This window comes from Argiope bruennichi, chromosome 1 (assembly GCF_947563725.1).
Source record: "Argiope bruennichi chromosome 1, qqArgBrue1.1, whole genome shotgun sequence".
NCBI classification, from domain to species: domain Eukaryota; kingdom Metazoa; phylum Arthropoda; class Arachnida; order Araneae; family Araneidae; genus Argiope; species Argiope bruennichi.
Genome location: NC_079151.1, coordinates 126,257,616 through 126,274,645, shown reverse-complemented (window position 1 = coordinate 126,274,645; position 17,030 = coordinate 126,257,616). Strand labels below are relative to the sequence as shown.

Genomic DNA, 17,030 nt, shown 5'->3' with positions numbered 1-17,030 from the left:
TAGCAAATCAAAATCATTCATTTCACTATAGATACGAAATTTCACAAATAAATAACTAGATATTAAGTTCTTAAAGTAATAAAAGGTTTATATTTATCCCAAACACAAGTCTGGAAAATTTTTAAATTAACATAAGTTAAGAATTGAGTGAAAAATCGAATACAAAATTCTATTGTTATAAATCGAAAATATTTTAAGTTCAATAAAAAAAATGCGAGGAAGTAGAGAAATGAAATATTCTATATAATTCTTACACCTCAAAATTAATCTACATGATTATAGGAATGTCATTTTAGCAACTATGAATTTATATTCTATCAATGGCGTTTAAACTAAATATTATATATATATTTGTAATTTGTAAAATTTGTAATTTTATGCAGATTTGCAATAATTATTGTTGCGTTTTTAAATCCTTCCATTCGAAAACTATAAACTGCAAATAATGCTAACTTAGCGACGAATGTATTTTTATCGATCGCGAAGTAGATATGAACCTTTTTCTTGACCTTTAAAATTGTTGATAAAAACATTTGATTTGATTTTCGAATTTTAGACTGATATTTTAAGGCAATTGGCTTTCAAGTTTCCTCCATCGCGGTCATTGTTATGCGCTCTCTTTAAATCAAAGCTGCAGAAATTCGAAAAGTTACTCTAGTTACTAAGTTGCAAATCTTATCTCAAATAATAACTGAGCACTTCTTAATCTAATCAAATGTTTCACTTTTCTTATGCAGTAGACGTCTCATAGAAGAACTCTGTTCCGTTTATAAATGGAACAGAGTTATATAGATTAAACAAATATAGATACAAAGAGCTTAATTCCTAAAAAATGAATTTTATAACAGCTTAATTTTTTTTCTTGCCTTCATTGATTTTTTTATACTGTAGTAACTGGTTACTTTCTTTAGCAGTGCTGTAAATGGAAAAAAATTATAGCTCAACTTGCAAAAAGAATAAAATTAAATTTCTTTAGATGAAAATAATTAATGTCCTCATCCTGAATTCTAATATTTTAGCACAATTGGCATTCATAATTTAATTTTAATAAATAGGATGAAGATAAGATAAAAATAAAATACAATTGATAAGGTGATTTTGTTTATTATAATATCATACATTTAAATTTTTACAAAAAAATGCTACAAACATTTATGGAAAATTCTAGTTATCAAATTCTTTGAAAGCAGGTTCTGTACAGATGTTTTGAGGAGATTTAGAATTCAAGAGGTAAGGTAGAATTCAGTATTAGTTAATATACTTAGCATTCATCTTGATAAAAATGTTTTCTAAAATATTTTTCTCTAGATAATACTGCTGAATGATGCGTCTGGATAAGACTGTGACAAATTATTTGCCTTTTTGAAATTAATTATCTTTCTCACTATCTGAATTCAAAGATAAAAAACACTTTATTTATTTAAGTTTGTTCTTTCAAGGTTCTAACGTTGTTCTCTCAAAATTTCACTACCGTAACTTTAGTTATCTGACATTTATGTTGCGTTCTTGCGTATTCCATTAATTTCACTAAATAAATTTCTAAATTAAATCCTTCCAGAAAAATTCGAGTTTAGATTGCATAAAACACAGCCACGTATTTCTTAATTGTCCCTTTTTGTCTTCGACTTTTCGATAGAGAGCATTAAAGTTACTAATCTTCATGCAACATTATGCATAATAATCCATCTCTAAGATGGATATTTCCGCTTAATCGTCATTAAAATACTAAGAAATATCTTGCAAAAATTGTTTTCCTTTATTTATATATGTATATATATATATGTATATATATATATATATATATATATATATATATATATATATATATATATATATATATATATATATATATATATATATATATATATATATATATATATATAAAGGAAAACAAATTATTATTTCTGACTTTCCCACTAATCATATAACATAGGATTTCCGGCCACGCTCCGATGGAATACATGTGTTGACCTTTGGCAAGGGCAACGAAAATATCACTTTCATTTGATACGTAGTACTGATGGCACATTAGTTTTACAGAGGAATTAATTGAACCAAAAGTGGAATTGGATCATGAAATAGAATATTTTTAGAATAAAGTTACCATGGGCTAAATTAAGATAAAATCTTGGAAATTAATTAAATTGAAATTAGAATTAAAATATCATTATATATATATACACGAACTAGGAATATGTAGATATGCATTAGCTTACAGGTGGCAATGGATGCCAAACTCAGAGAATGTACCGTGATTTATTGCTTTACCTCAACATTCCCCTGAACTCAATCTCTCGAATTTCTTCTTCTGCGATCATTTGAAATGACTTGTTTATCGAACTTCTGTGGATATTCTAAAGCATTTTACACTGACATCGCCAACCTACTGGGTTTATTTGAACATGTCCGCAGACCAAAGAGTTTCGAGACCACAACTTCGAACAATTACTATAAAAATTTGGTTTTATCTCCTTTCAGATTTGAAACTGTGATTCATTTTCTGTATTGTAATCCTCTTTCCGTGAAAGAAAAGTTTTTCTACTTACTATTGACATTTTTTTGCTCCTCTCGAAGTTACGCCCATCATAAATATTTTTGCCATTTTCTACCACAGAAAATTGCAAACCATTTAATACTGCGAAAAATTTTCATCCTCTTGATGCTTCTTAGAATATCTCTGATTTTTGCCGAGAAATATCACAACACATTGAATATATACAATGAAGCTTATGTATTAAGATAGTATCTATAACAATAAAACTGCTTATAAGGATGTTTATGACCCAATTTAACTCTTATTTATTCAATGTAAATGAATCTTCCAGTAGCGACAATCATCCTTTAGAAGCCCTGTCTTTATGATAATCTTTACTGCTTAGAGAGCTGGTACAAAATGTGAGACAGCAAGAAAATTGACTGCATGGCGCTCATCCGCATTTGCACCTATTACTGACTCATGTCATTTGCACTCATATTCTAAAATTTCTGGTAATGAATCATCAGCAATAATATGGCGTAAAGTTTGAAAGACTACAGAGAATACGTACTTCTCATTTCTGCAACAGCATTACTGAATAATCATAATTCTAGCAGAATAATTAACAGTTTTCCTATACAAAATCTGAAAAACATATTTAATATGGCTATTCTATACCGCACGTATTTTCATCAATAATGAACTCTGTAGATAGATTTTCAGATCTACTTTTAATACTTATAGTAAAGTAATCGACAAAAAGTTCGAATTCGAGATTTTGAGGAATTGCCATGTTTCAGATCTCCCTGAATTCGAAAAACACATTCTTGGAAAATGTCTGTCTGTCTGTCTGTGACAAAGATAACTCAGAACCGGTTGAAACTAGACCGTTGGAATTCGGTATACGGTCTTTACACCAAATTTCCAGATTTATATCAAATTTTGAGATAAATCTGTTCAGAGGGAATGCGTCTGTCCACCTGTTCGAATATAAGTTAACAGGATAATTACAAAACTAACAGAACTTGACAGATAAAATTCTTCACATAGACTTAGCATCTAAAACGTAGACGCTTATCAAAATTTTGAGCCAAATCCAAAGTGGAGTTGACTGTCTGTCGGTCTGTAATTTCAAAACAATTTAAGTGCTATAACTAAAAAACACAAAGACAAATATATCAAATTTAATATGTGATTTTGTAACGATAAATGTAGTTCTGTGTGTCAAAATTTTGTTTCAAACGGTTGGGGAAATCGTGCCTAAACCCCAAATTTGATTTTTGGATATTATTGACCGCATTCCTGGAATAAATTGCCAAAATACTCGCCTAGGATGACAGGATAGTTTCAGTAAAAATACTGAATTAATCTCAAAAGTAAGTATTTCATAACTGTATGCCAAATGCCATGTATGGCGTACTTTGGCATGACAAGTTTATTAGATAGTATGCGAGAAATATTTGACGTCACCACACTCGCAGGATTACTGCTTTTTAATATGCTATGTAATAATAATTTGCTATTCTTTTATATATAATATTTAATTTTTAGTTCGCTGTAAATTGACTCAGGCGTATCAAATCACAAGGAATACTTATTTAAAAATGTATTCAATATTAGTCGTTTAACAGTTTCGAACATCAATAATCTGGACGTTTTATTACAAAAGTTTTAAATTTAAATTTTTTAAATTTTGAAAGGTGTGTGCAATAATTTTTTCTGATTTATCGTAGAGGAACCCCAAAATGCAAGTGAAATTTTAATTAATTGAATTAAAATTTCAAAAAGTCTCTGGAGTGCACATTACTATCTATTCCCTTGTTTGCTATGCTTAATCCTTTAAGGCACACACACACACACACACACACACACACACACGCATATATATATATATATATATATATATATATATATATATATATATATATATATATATATATATATATATATATATATATATATATATATATATATATATATATATATATATATATATATATATATATATATATATATATATATATATATATATATATATATATATATATACCAAATTTGGTATTTTCAAGATAAATGAAGTGGCCTGTAGAGCACCAACACTCACACATTCATCCTTATTACCAATTACCTTTGGCAAAAAACAGGTTCGTCGTAGATATTTGATATCCTATAAATCATTTTTATAACTCCATGCGTATGATTCCGTCAAACTTCGAAACGTTAATTTTCTTACATAGGATCTGTTCATTGCTTAGATCTACTTTCCTAATGGAGATCAGTTCCATGACATCATGGCTGAATTAAAATTATAAAATTTTCACCAAGATAATGTTTTAATTCAGCTTACAATATCGGATGGGTGACAGTCCTTTGAGAAGGTCAATACAGTCATTGTAGCTTATGTTAAAAAGCTTAGTCAATGGCATTTTATCTGGAAATAAAAATATACTGCCAGTATCGTAAGAATAATTCGACTCAAGGAAGTTATATTCATTTAAAAGTTAAGTTAAGCTCTATTCATTTACAATAGCTTTATCAACAGTTCATGTTGTGTTAAAGAAGGCATATTGTCTTCCAATAAAGAAATCAGATTCACCCAGAAATTAAAAAAATACCTAGTTTGAATTTGTTTTAAATTTTTATTTAATGTCTGCTATAGATGTTTTTTCGGGCATTTTGTTGTTGTTGTTGCTATATTATAATTTTTTCAATTAAGGAATAACTTTGAGATTTAAAATTCTATAACTGTAGCTGATTCAAAGAAAACTTGCTTCCAAATAAGTGCATTTTGCTGATTATAATAGAATACTTTCATTGGAGAAAAAATCATCTTCTAGCACTGTGAAGAAAAAAATGCTATAATACGTTTAGAAATACTATCTCATAAATTATATGGCAAAACAGATAGCAAACATTTAATTGAATTTTTTCTATTTACTTTTCTACTTCATTTTATTAAACTTGCATTTACCTACTGTTCGTTTACAGTTATTTGAATTATAATGTAGAATTTACTATATCAATATTATGAACGTATTTAAAATTTACTTTTTTCAAAGATGCTACTCCTGAGATAATAAGGCTGAACCTTCCCGTCTCAAGGATATTGTTTAAAAAGTACTATTATTAATCACTTCGAAATTTTAATAAATAATTATTAAAATTTCAAATAATTAATCATTAAAATTTTGAATCCATTTTTCTGAAATTAAGAATTAATTGCCTATTCTAACAAATGTTCTTATTTAAATTGTACGAAAGTTTCGTATTATTTTCTCTAGGTAAAATCGTAGTAATAATAATAAATAATGAGGTCTTTCGTTCCATCATCTACTTTTTATATAATATAATTGAAAATAATAATGAATTGTTATGAGTTCTTGTAATTAACATATTTAATTTCGTAAGTTTTGGAGCAAATGGAAAATTACAGAAAGAGGCTTTCTTTCTCCTGAAATATTTCTTTATAAATGGAGTAAAAACACTGCAGAATCGTTGTTTTGAACGATAAAATAAATTTACACTAAATGATTCTTAAAATCATTTGCAAGAATTTGGGGTCAGAGCTTAGTATTTAATTGTTTTATTGCGAAAAATAATTTGAAATCAAAAGAATTACTTGTTAAAATCTTTCTAATTTCCTATTCCACTTTAAAATTTTGTCAAATCAGTGATATTAATTTATTTGCATTGATTTAATCTTTGTTTTATCGAATTACACGTTATTTATTCATAATATTTTTATTCGTACACAAAGTGGAATTTTTTTTCCTTGTAGTTTTTATTAAATAAAAATTTCTCAAAAAAATTATAATAAGAAGAGGCTTAAGATTTACCTTTTTCCTGTTTCAAATGTGAAAATGTAAAATCTGTTACTGTGTATCAGTTTCTTTCTTTTTGCATTTTTTTAAAAATTAAAAAATTATTATATCTTACCTAGTTATTGATATTTAATTTAATTCAGAAATACTTAGTTTTTCATTTTATTTTTGCTGAAATTGTCAGTGAATACTACGGACGAAAAGAACTACCATTTATAATCGAGGTGTTTCAACTTCTTTTCCTTTTATTCCCAAAATAAGTTTTCGGCGTCAAGTCGGTTATTTTAACATATCATTGAAAAATAAAAATTATAAAACAGTTTTATATGTATAAAGTAATGAAACGTGAAATGAGAATTGTTATTGAAAATGAATTAGATTTTGTAATATATATATATATATATATATATATATATATATATATATATATATATATATTCAGAAAACGATTAACTAAATTTAGTATTAGTTTTTTTTTTTTTTTTTTTAATTTCAACTATTTCTATCTCATCAACTATTCACTCAAATTTGCGACTTTTTACATATATCGGAGCTAATTTCAAATAAATACTTGATATTATAAAATGAATATTACAAATTAAAGAAATTTAGTTTATGTAAACTGAAATATTAAAACGGTTCTTACTGTGAAAATAAATTATTAATATTAATAAAGTTTTTTCCTATGGCTATGTGAATTCATTTGAATTGAAATTACACATCCCCATAGGAAAAAATTTTATTAATATTAATAATTTATTTTCCGTCAATTATTTTATTAATATTAATAATTTAATTTACGTCGTGAAGAAATATAAATTCCATATATTTTATTGAAATATTACGCATGGTCTTAACATGCTCAACATTTTAAAATGTGGATATTAGAATTGAACACACAGATGAGTTTATAGTTTTTTATTGCGAAAAAAATTTAAATGCTTATAGTTTTATACGTTAGAATTTATACAAGTCTTAGAATTATAACCAGCCAATTATTTTTATGGTAATGTGATATTAAAAATGCATTCTTTATCTGCAGTAGAAAAAATCAACTACAGAATTTCTCATCATTCAAATCTCCATAAATCAAATTGTTGCTGTTTTGTACCACATAACAAGATGGTCTCCGTCTTCCATAGCAATCTCATTTGGACCTAAAAAATAAAGTTATACGTAATTTTTTTTACTTTTATAATAATAAACACAATGGAATTTAAATAACTTTTCATCTTAAGAGATTAAAATCATCCATATTTACATAAACAATTAAGTATCAAAATTAATTAAAGATTCAATCCATCGTTTATAATCGAGTTTCAAAATTTAAGAAAAATCATTATATTGTTTATCACAGTAAAATGACCCAATATTTACAAAATAAAATTAATGGTTTTGAAAAAACAGTTGCAGTTGCAGTTGACTAATAGCCAAACGATATAATTGGAAGTTGTGTAGTATTATTTACTTCAACTAAAATTAACTTGATTGTTTCATTTCGTCATTTCACTTCTACACTCAGGAATGAAATAAAGAAAAAGAGGTTTGCAAATCAAAGGAATTCAAGTAGGTGTTTAAACTAGTAACATTATCCTCATTATTTCATTTTAAACAAAAATTCTGTTACAAAGTCGTACTCCACATATTCATTCAAAAATTACTATTATTTGATTATCTATTAGAAAACCCCTTCTATCAACCCCATCAATAAATATAACATAAATATGACTGATCCTAGATTCATTCTATTTTTATATTACTTCCCAATTTTAAAATTAATGATATACTTTATTTTGTGAATATAATTATTGTGTTTAGTAAAATTTGAACTATATCCAAAAGCTCCTTTGGTGCATTTTTGTTTATCAATTGAAATTGCGCTTGATTTTTTTTTTTTTTTTTTTTGTTATTCTAATGTCCAGAATGCAAAACTGTTCCCTAGCATTGGTATGAAATCAGTCATGACAATGATAAATCTGAACTGCATAAACTTAAAAGTGAAATTTTCTGTATCGGAATAAATGAAAAATTGGTTAGTCATAAATGATGCCTAAACCTTATAACTTTCATAGGGAAGATGCCATGATGTTAACTTTCAAACTGAAGATAAATCGGGTATGCTTCCTTTCCTTTTTGGCATCATATCCTGCTATAATTACGGTTACAAGCGGTGTAAAGTTCAAAATGTTATCAAAGATCATTTCCACAAATGGACATATATCTTAATGATAACCATTTCCATACAAGCATTCTCATCAATCTATTCAGGGCTCTGCTTTGCAGGACAAAGATTCAGCTTAAACTGGATACCCTTCAAGTAACTGCTGTCCAATTGGTATGCGCTTTTAATCTGAAGATATTTTCTTTATTTGCATCAAACCGGTAAGTGAAGTATTCTTTAGCAACTTTTAATTTATATTAAATTTTGCTAGATATGTATGTGTTAATTCTTATTTGTATTGAGGGGGAGGGACGGGGGAGGAGGCAAGGGGAAGAATAGAGATATTCCTGTACCAATTTTAGGACAAAAACTAAAAATATAAAACCTTAGTACTGCTACAAATCTGTAATGTTGCTTCTCAGCAAGATTAGTGCAATCACTGAAAGGACCGTTTTACGATCAGCTCTGTTGGATGCTGATCGGCAATTATAGAGTTCCGCGACAAACTTGAGAGACAATTTGGCGATAAATGTGATGATTTTGGCGATAAAATAGATAATAATGGAATCTTTCAGAATTTTGGCGATCGTACCAACAGGAACGGACATATGCATGATTGTTCCAGAACCTTCACTGCCCTGCTCCGGAAACTGCCAGCAGTCTAAACTGAAGACAGTCGTGTATACAGTCGGCGAGAAGTTTAGATCCGCATAGCAATTCAAGGACGAATTAGTTGGATCGGTCCAACGAAACGCAGGTGTTGAGTTGAGCTCAAACTATTGCAGAATTGTGCTGTTTGCCGAGTGCTGAAATTAATTGTAGAAACAGAATCGAGTCGTGTGCGGAGTAGCCAGTCGTGTAGTGAGTCGGCAGTTGGATATATCTAAATAGCTAAAGCAAGAAATAGTGGAGAATTGCAGGCGTTTGTAGGGACCATAGATTCCCCCCTCTTGCTGAAATTTGTCTGACGGCTTTGTGTGTGGTTGTTGTTATTACTACCGATTAATACTTGTCGGAATGTGTTGATAGTGTACGTCTCGGCTGCGCATTTTTTGTCTGTGTTTCTTGTCTTCGTGTTAATAAAAGTCGTCGATTGTTACTGACACCTGTTAATTATGTTTCTTCATCGACTAACATATCGAAGGAACTAGGGTTTTTCGGTTTTCAAACCCGGTTTTAAAAAACCGGTTTTTTAAAGTAAATTTCTCAAATTCGAAAACCGGTTTTTAAATTAAGAATACCGGTTTTGCGGAACGCCTGAATATTCCTCGTCTTCAATAAATAAATTAATAAATAAATAAAATAAAATAAAAATAATTTTTTAATTGAATTTTATCGTTTGAGGTCGATTCATCTAGCAGCTGAAGGCTTAAGGGCGATGGATGCCAATTTATTAACAAGTGAAGGTATATTTGAATTTCTGTTAATTGAAAAAAAAATTAAACACTGAAATAAATTTGAAATTATTATATGCTTTAGAAGAACGAATTCAAGAAAGAAGACAAGTAGAATTAGCAACTCTTTTTCTGTATTTGCACATTTCTTGTTCAGCGAAGAAATCTAGTGTACTTTCTTTAGTTCCAAAAACCGAAATTATTAAGTTATCTGGAAAGATATTGTCTAGAATATTTCCAAACTCTTATGTGGAAACCGATTCTGATGAAGAGCAAATCGAAGAAACTACTCATCAGAGTAATGCTTTTTTTAAAAGAAGCCACAAAAATATCAGTTCTTAAGTTTCTTGAAGACCCTGAAGAAAAACTTACAAATCCAAAGACACTGAAAACTGAATTTTCATTATTTGCAGCAACGAATAAAAGAACAAAAAACTTGATGCACTGAAAACTATAAAACCAAGGTTGCTTGTGGACGAGTATTTTTAATTTCAGGCATTATTTTGTCCAAAATAAGAGCAAGACTAAGCCACCGTTCAGTGAAAAAATATCTTATGTTTTTTTAAAATCCTATTTTCTTAGAAGAAATTAAAATCAGTGAAAATAATCTGAATATTATTTGAAATTTTTGTTTGAGTTTTCGTTATTTTGTGTAAGTAATATGTATATGTAATCCTTAATTTTTTTCATATGTTGACTTTGATATTGATTTCGTTTTTTGTTATTTTATATAAATTAAATTAAATATTTTTCTCTATTCTATTTTTTTTTTTTGACAAAAATTCGAAAACCGGCTAAAACCGTTTTTTTTGGAAATATTGAATTCGAAAACCGGTTTTTCAAAAAGTCGGTTTTTGTATAAACACAAGAAGGAACTCTGAATTCATGACAGTACGTTTATGTCACTTTTAAATCTTTCTTCAAAATTAGAGTGAAAAAAATAAATCCCTGCTCCGGGCAATATTTATCCTTTCTAAGGTACAGATGATAACTGTAGGATGAGGACAAAGATATATAGATCCGTTTGAAACAGCATTCTCTATAGTTGCTCTGATGCGTCAGTAAGTAAATACGTATGCTGATATTATTATATAAAAGTTACTCCTTCTGGATAAACGGTGTTGAATTTTGTTGAGAGCCTTCATCTAGATTTTAAAAATGGAGTATAAACCGAAAATGATAATGATCTATAAATTGAAATGATACATTGAATTCCAGGTTCAGTGAAGCCATTAGAGTATAAAATAGGTTGACACAATGTTAAACTTCAATGATAAAACCATCCAAAGAAATTAAATGCGTTAAAAAGATGTTGAGTGGAAAAAGAAATTTCAGTCAGTGGGCTTAACATAAAAACTTGACCTTGTCTGAAGGCTCCCTAAATGCATGTTATTCATTTTTACTTTCCCTTTTCGAGCTGGTGAGGATTTGATAATTCTAATTCCTCACCAATCAAACAAAAGGATTAAACATTATTTGTATTAAAATAGTGTTGCGAATCTGTGATGCGGCTTCCCAGCATAGTTGGTTCCATAGGAGGTCCCAGAGCTTGGCGATAAACTTGGCGACCATTTGGCGACTTGGCGACGAATTTGGCGACTTTGGCACCAAAATAGATTATACCCGAAACATCGATAATTTTCCCGATCCGTCCAGTAGGAACCGAGATACGCCTCGAACGTTCCTGATTGGTTGAGAGGCTTCTAGCCCCGCCTCCTGAGACCTATAAAAGGAAGCAGTCCTGCCGCTACCGGGTCGTCGTAAATTGAGTAGTCGTAGTCGGAATCGACGGTAAAGAACTGGCCTTCCAGAGATTAGCAGAGCATCTACGGAGTCAAGCTAGTGCTGAACTAAGCTGTGCGCTACTGACTGCAGTAGAGTCTGTTGTATGCTGCTGTGTATGCTGTTGTATGCTGCACGTCTGTGCTGAAGACAATCGTGTTCTGTGCTGTATATAGTTGTAGTCTTTGTGCTGTCCTGTGTGTCTTCGTGTAAATAAATGTCGTTGTTTTTTTTCTACTGCCGCCTGCTGATTGAGCGTTCTCCACACCATATAACTCCCACTATCCAAACGAACACCGGAAAAATTCGTAACAATAGTACTGCAACACCAACCATTCGTATTGAAAAGTTAATATTTCTTAGAGCTAGGGGCTTCAGCTTCTATTAACATGATATAATTTGTAGAAAACATCTTACAAAATACTTTTCGCATAATACCCTGAAACACATTTCACATTTTTAGCTAATCAACGAGAACGTTGTCAATTATTGTTTCTTTTAAAGGCCTCGATACTAACATGTTTTTAATTGCTCTCCACAAAGGTGAAGTAGGATAAACTTATTTCTGGAATTCTTTGTGAGTATTTTACCTTTATTTCAATTCCGTTAGATGTTTTTTCTTTCACTTTTCGTTCGAGATCATATTATCTATTTTAATAAAAAAATTGTTCTTATTGCTATTGCTTGCTGCTCATGTGGTTACTTCAAGTTCGATGAAGTTTTCAGATTTTGTACTACTTCGTTTAATGTTATTAAATATTGTGACCGAAAAGCAGAAAAAATGGGAATGAATTATCTTGATCACTCATCTACAAAACGCGCCAATCGAATTACCGCCCTTTCTATTAACGTCATCAAAGTGATTTGCCGTAAAGCAGAAAATGAATTCAATCAAACTTTTATCTCATCTAATGCTGGTTTTACACTCGGCCAGTTATAAGACAGCCAAAAGGTAGCGCACGCATACTAAGGCTGAAAAATGCTGTTCGGTCGATGACAAGTAATTGTCTCAACGAGACAACAACATACCGATGTAATGTTGTTATTTTCTTATTGCGCATGCGTTTGTAGAATTTGGCGAGGTGCTATTTTTGATTTGAAAAAATTGATCACTTGTCATAGATTAATTTCGACATTTTTTTTTTTTTTCGTCTTGATTTTTAACCTCCGGGGGGCATCTCGAAATGAGAATGAGATGCTTCAGGCATGGTGGTTTGATCTCGCCACCCTAGAGGGTACACAAATAGGTGGGGGATCTGACTCCTACCATCGATGAAGTGACGTACTTCCTTCGGGAAGGGTTGTACCGTGGTCGGTGATGGCCGTTAGGAGTCAACCACAGTTCCCGCCAGTGTTGCTGTTGCGGCGCTCCGGTCATTCAATTTTATGGTTCAAATCCGTATGCCTTCGTGGCGGGTCGGAGAGTCAGATGGCTGACTTTCCTCTTGTTTTTTCTTATTTCAAGTTTGTGTGTGTCTTTTTTATTATTATTATTATATTTGATTTATTTTATAATTTTTTGAATTCAGGTATGTTAACCATTTTTTTATTTTATTTTACCATATTTCTTTTTGTAAATATCCACTATTTTAATGTTATACTCAGTGAAAAATGCATGGACGCCAAAACGGCAATTTATAGCCAAGCATGGAATGCATGAATCTATTATTTGAAATTGTGGCAAACATAAATCAACCACATTTCTGTGCATGCGCTGCGTACTGACCGTCCCATAACTGGCAGAGTGTAAACCCGGCATAAAACCAAGTGAAAATTATTATTTTTGAAAAAAAGTATCTCGATGACTTCAGCTTTATCTGACAAATGGCACCTGATTCATAATCGAATGGAAACAATTCTCGGAATTCTATTTTGGCGAAATCAACATCTCTTGGCGCTTAGGCAAAAGAGTGGATTGTTTCTGTATCTGAGAACTGATAGAACTAACAATTTATTCCTTAGAGATAATTATTTCTTACAGCTATAGTTAATTGCATATTCGATTTTTTACTACAAATTATAAAAATTCGATTTTTTATTCCTCACTCGAGGAATCTAGATCTGAGGTCCGCTATTTTCGAAACGGAAAAAGCTGAACTTAATAAAGAGAAATAATCACGTTGTATTTTCTAAAAATTGGTATAAAATGATTTTATTCTTTAAAATAAGAATAAAAATTTAAACCAATGTACTGTCTGCAATAATGTAGTCTTTCAAGTGTTTAAGAAAAAAATGAAACTAAAATAGTAATTCATAATGAATATAATTATATTGTCCCGTAGAATAACCGTGTGTTAACTAATGTCAAAGATAACACTCTCTAATCTCAACTCGGGACTTTATTCAAGAAACTAAACCTTGCATCTGTTTTCATCAAGACAAAATGACTCGAATCTTCCAAATTTGGAAAGATATGGAAATTATAAGATAAATTCTAGGACAAACGAGACAAACAGAAAGTAAATCAAACACAAAACAATGTTTAGGTAATTTGCCTCTACTCAGATACGAACTTGCGAACTCCCGCTTCCAGTTCATAGCATTCTACCACTCAGCATTCAGTCTGTGACACATAAAAACAAGTCGCATTACAATATAATTGAATTTGTAATCTATTTTGAAAATATTATGTTTTGTGCACGGAAGAAAGTTTAGTTATCTAAAGAAATATTAGCAAAATATTTACTATATAAAGATTTTATGGACTGAATAAGGCTTTGCTGAGACCTTTACCTTTCATTAAATGTGTTAATGACTCGGAACTCTTAGAAACACCCACATGCAACAACCAGAATTTTCCAGCCTCAGGGTCGTTTTTGATATTCGCTATTTCGTATATGTACATCTTTCCTGACATCATTTTCCATTCAAACCTGCAAATAAATTTCAAAAATATAAACTAATTAATATATAAGTAGTGAATCTTTTATTGACGATTTATGCAAGTTTAATTTTTTTCACTTACAGCATACTTTTACTTTTAAGAGTATGGCAGACTCTTCAGAGCAGAATTGCAAATTACTGACTTACAATTATTTAATTTTATGCATATATATTAGAATGAAAATAAATTCGTCAATCATGTTTTAAAATCCTTTAAAGCAATTGAATTACTTTTTAAAAAATTAAATCATATGTCTAATTTTTTTTTTAAAAAACCTACAATGTTTCATGTGAAGTAATTTTTTTTTTCATTTTTATTACCATATAAAAATGTATTTGTATGAAATCGGATATTATTTTGTAATTCAACTCATAAAATAAGTTTCAGAAATATGTTTATTGGTACGAAATAAATTTTTATTTATAATTTTGAGTTTTTTTTTAAATAAATTAGAATCTTAAATTTCTAAAAAAGGCTCGTAGCATAAAATGTGTGCCCAGTTTTATGTTCATGTAATTAAACAAGAATCTGTATTATAAATGCTAAATAATTTCCTCAAAAATTAAGAGATCTGGAACATGTCAAAGGTATTTAAATCAGAAATATCATTGTTTTGAGAAAATGGCTTTTAAAACATACATTTTAATGATAGATTTTATAAGGCTGTTTTATTCGCATTTAAACATATACGTAAAGTTTAGTTTAGTTATATTAACGTCCCGTTTTAAAGCAACTCTAGGGCTATTTTGGGGCGGAACTCGTAATATTGAACTGCTGTTAGATGACGAGGACAACACTGAGATGGCATCTCCCTCCAACCTTCCACACCACACCACATCAGTGGGAGGACGTTTGGCCCAGACGGATTTAATGTGCACCAGACACGCTTACACGACGGTTCTTCGGTGGAATCGGGTTTCGAACCAGCTCCGTAGCCGAGACCTTACCAGTAGGCCACCTAGGGCCAGCATGTATGTTAAAGATGAGATATTATTATTATTATTATTATTATTTTATTAAAATTTACTATTCTCTTATTTCAGTGAGCAATTCCTAACATACGAAACTGATACAAAACATAATATAAGTAAGCAAAAAGTTTACAAGCCCAAACCAAAACCTTCATCTTAAACCTAAGATCAAATTTATGATCAATTTATCTTATCGAACCTATATTAAAAAGTAACCCTGTCGCACCACGCCTGAGATTTCATAGATAATGAATAATTAATGTTAAACGAAAATATAATTCTTTCTTTCAATAACCAGATGACCAATCTCAACCTGTAGGTTTTAAAGTAGTCATTGATTATTCAGGAGAAGAGGATTCTTAAAAGAAGGGTGACAAATGATTGGTATGAGTGTATTGGAGTGTAACGAAGATTTACAATAATAATTTCAGATATTACAGCAATTTTCGGGGAAGCCTAAAAAATTAAGGCTTTAGAACGCTAAAAATTAAGCAGAATTTTATTAATTTTGAAGTATGCAAAAATGATAATATAGTACACAAATCAAATCTTTTCAAATAACAAACTATAAACCGTATCAAAGAAAGGAAAACAGAAATGGAAAGAGAAAAAGCAGTTAAGATATAAAATAAATGAAGCACTCGAAGAAAACTCAGCAAAAGTAACCAACCTATTCACGCCACATATTAGGTTAATAAAAACCACACCCAAAATACTAATTAAACTAGTCAAACATTAAAATACAGAAAAGCTAAAAACTTATTACATATAGTGGCAAAAATGAATAAAAATATAATTTTATAAAAATGCCACATGGAAGGAACTTTCTTATCCTTTCGACTGGAATATAAGAAAGAATTGAATAAAACTGACGAAAATTTAAGATGCTAGGGCTGTGCTAATTTTCGAATTATCAAAAAAAAATTGATATTTTTAAAAAATATATTTTTTGATGCCAGTTTCCGAAAAATATCGATATATTGAAATCTTGATCATGAATCGCGATAAAATAAATCGATATTCACCATTAATTTACGTGTTCGATTTCATTTTGGTTATAGGTTAGTTCTTATTTTTATTACTCTTCATTTTAATTGACCTTCATACAGAATTTTTGTTAATATTTCTGCAAACACTGGCATATTCTAATAAATAAAAATACTTGTTTTAACAATGTTATTTCGAAATAAACTGTTTTCTGTTCCCTAATGAATGATACCATTATGGAAAAATAAGTTTAATAGCTAAATCTTCCATCTTTCATCTTCAGAAATAAAAGCAAAAAGGATTCATTCAGATTAAGTCCACCATTATATTCACAGCTCTCATTTTCACACTTAAGCGCACTCACATAAAAATAAGAAATTCCGTTATACTTCCGCTTTCACTTAGTGGTTTGTGATATATCGTAATACAATAAATCGATATTCAACTACTAATTTAAGTTTTCGATTTTCTTTTGGTTATAGGTTAGTGTTTATTTTTGTTGCTCTTCATTCTTATTGACCTTCATACAGAATTTTTGTTAATATTTCTGCAAA

General features: G+C 29.7%; 1 protein-coding gene across 2 annotated transcripts in view; it reads right to left on the bottom strand.

Moving 5' to 3' along the window:
* Positions 1–7,208: 7,208 nt before the first annotated feature.
* LOC129962923 (cobalamin binding intrinsic factor-like) overlaps positions 7,209–17,030 on the bottom strand; it is a 53,344-nt gene continuing 43,522 nt past the window's right edge. For both annotated transcript variants that reach the window (XM_056076933.1, XM_056076927.1), the window contains 2 exons: positions 14,368–14,507; positions 7,209–7,454 (listed from right to left, as the gene is read on the bottom strand). In XM_056076933.1, coding sequence (XP_055932908.1) covers positions 7,387–7,454; positions 14,368–14,507 — 208 coding nt within the window. In that variant the 3' untranslated portion in view covers positions 7,209–7,386. The remainder of the gene's footprint in view (positions 7,455–14,367; positions 14,508–17,030) is intronic.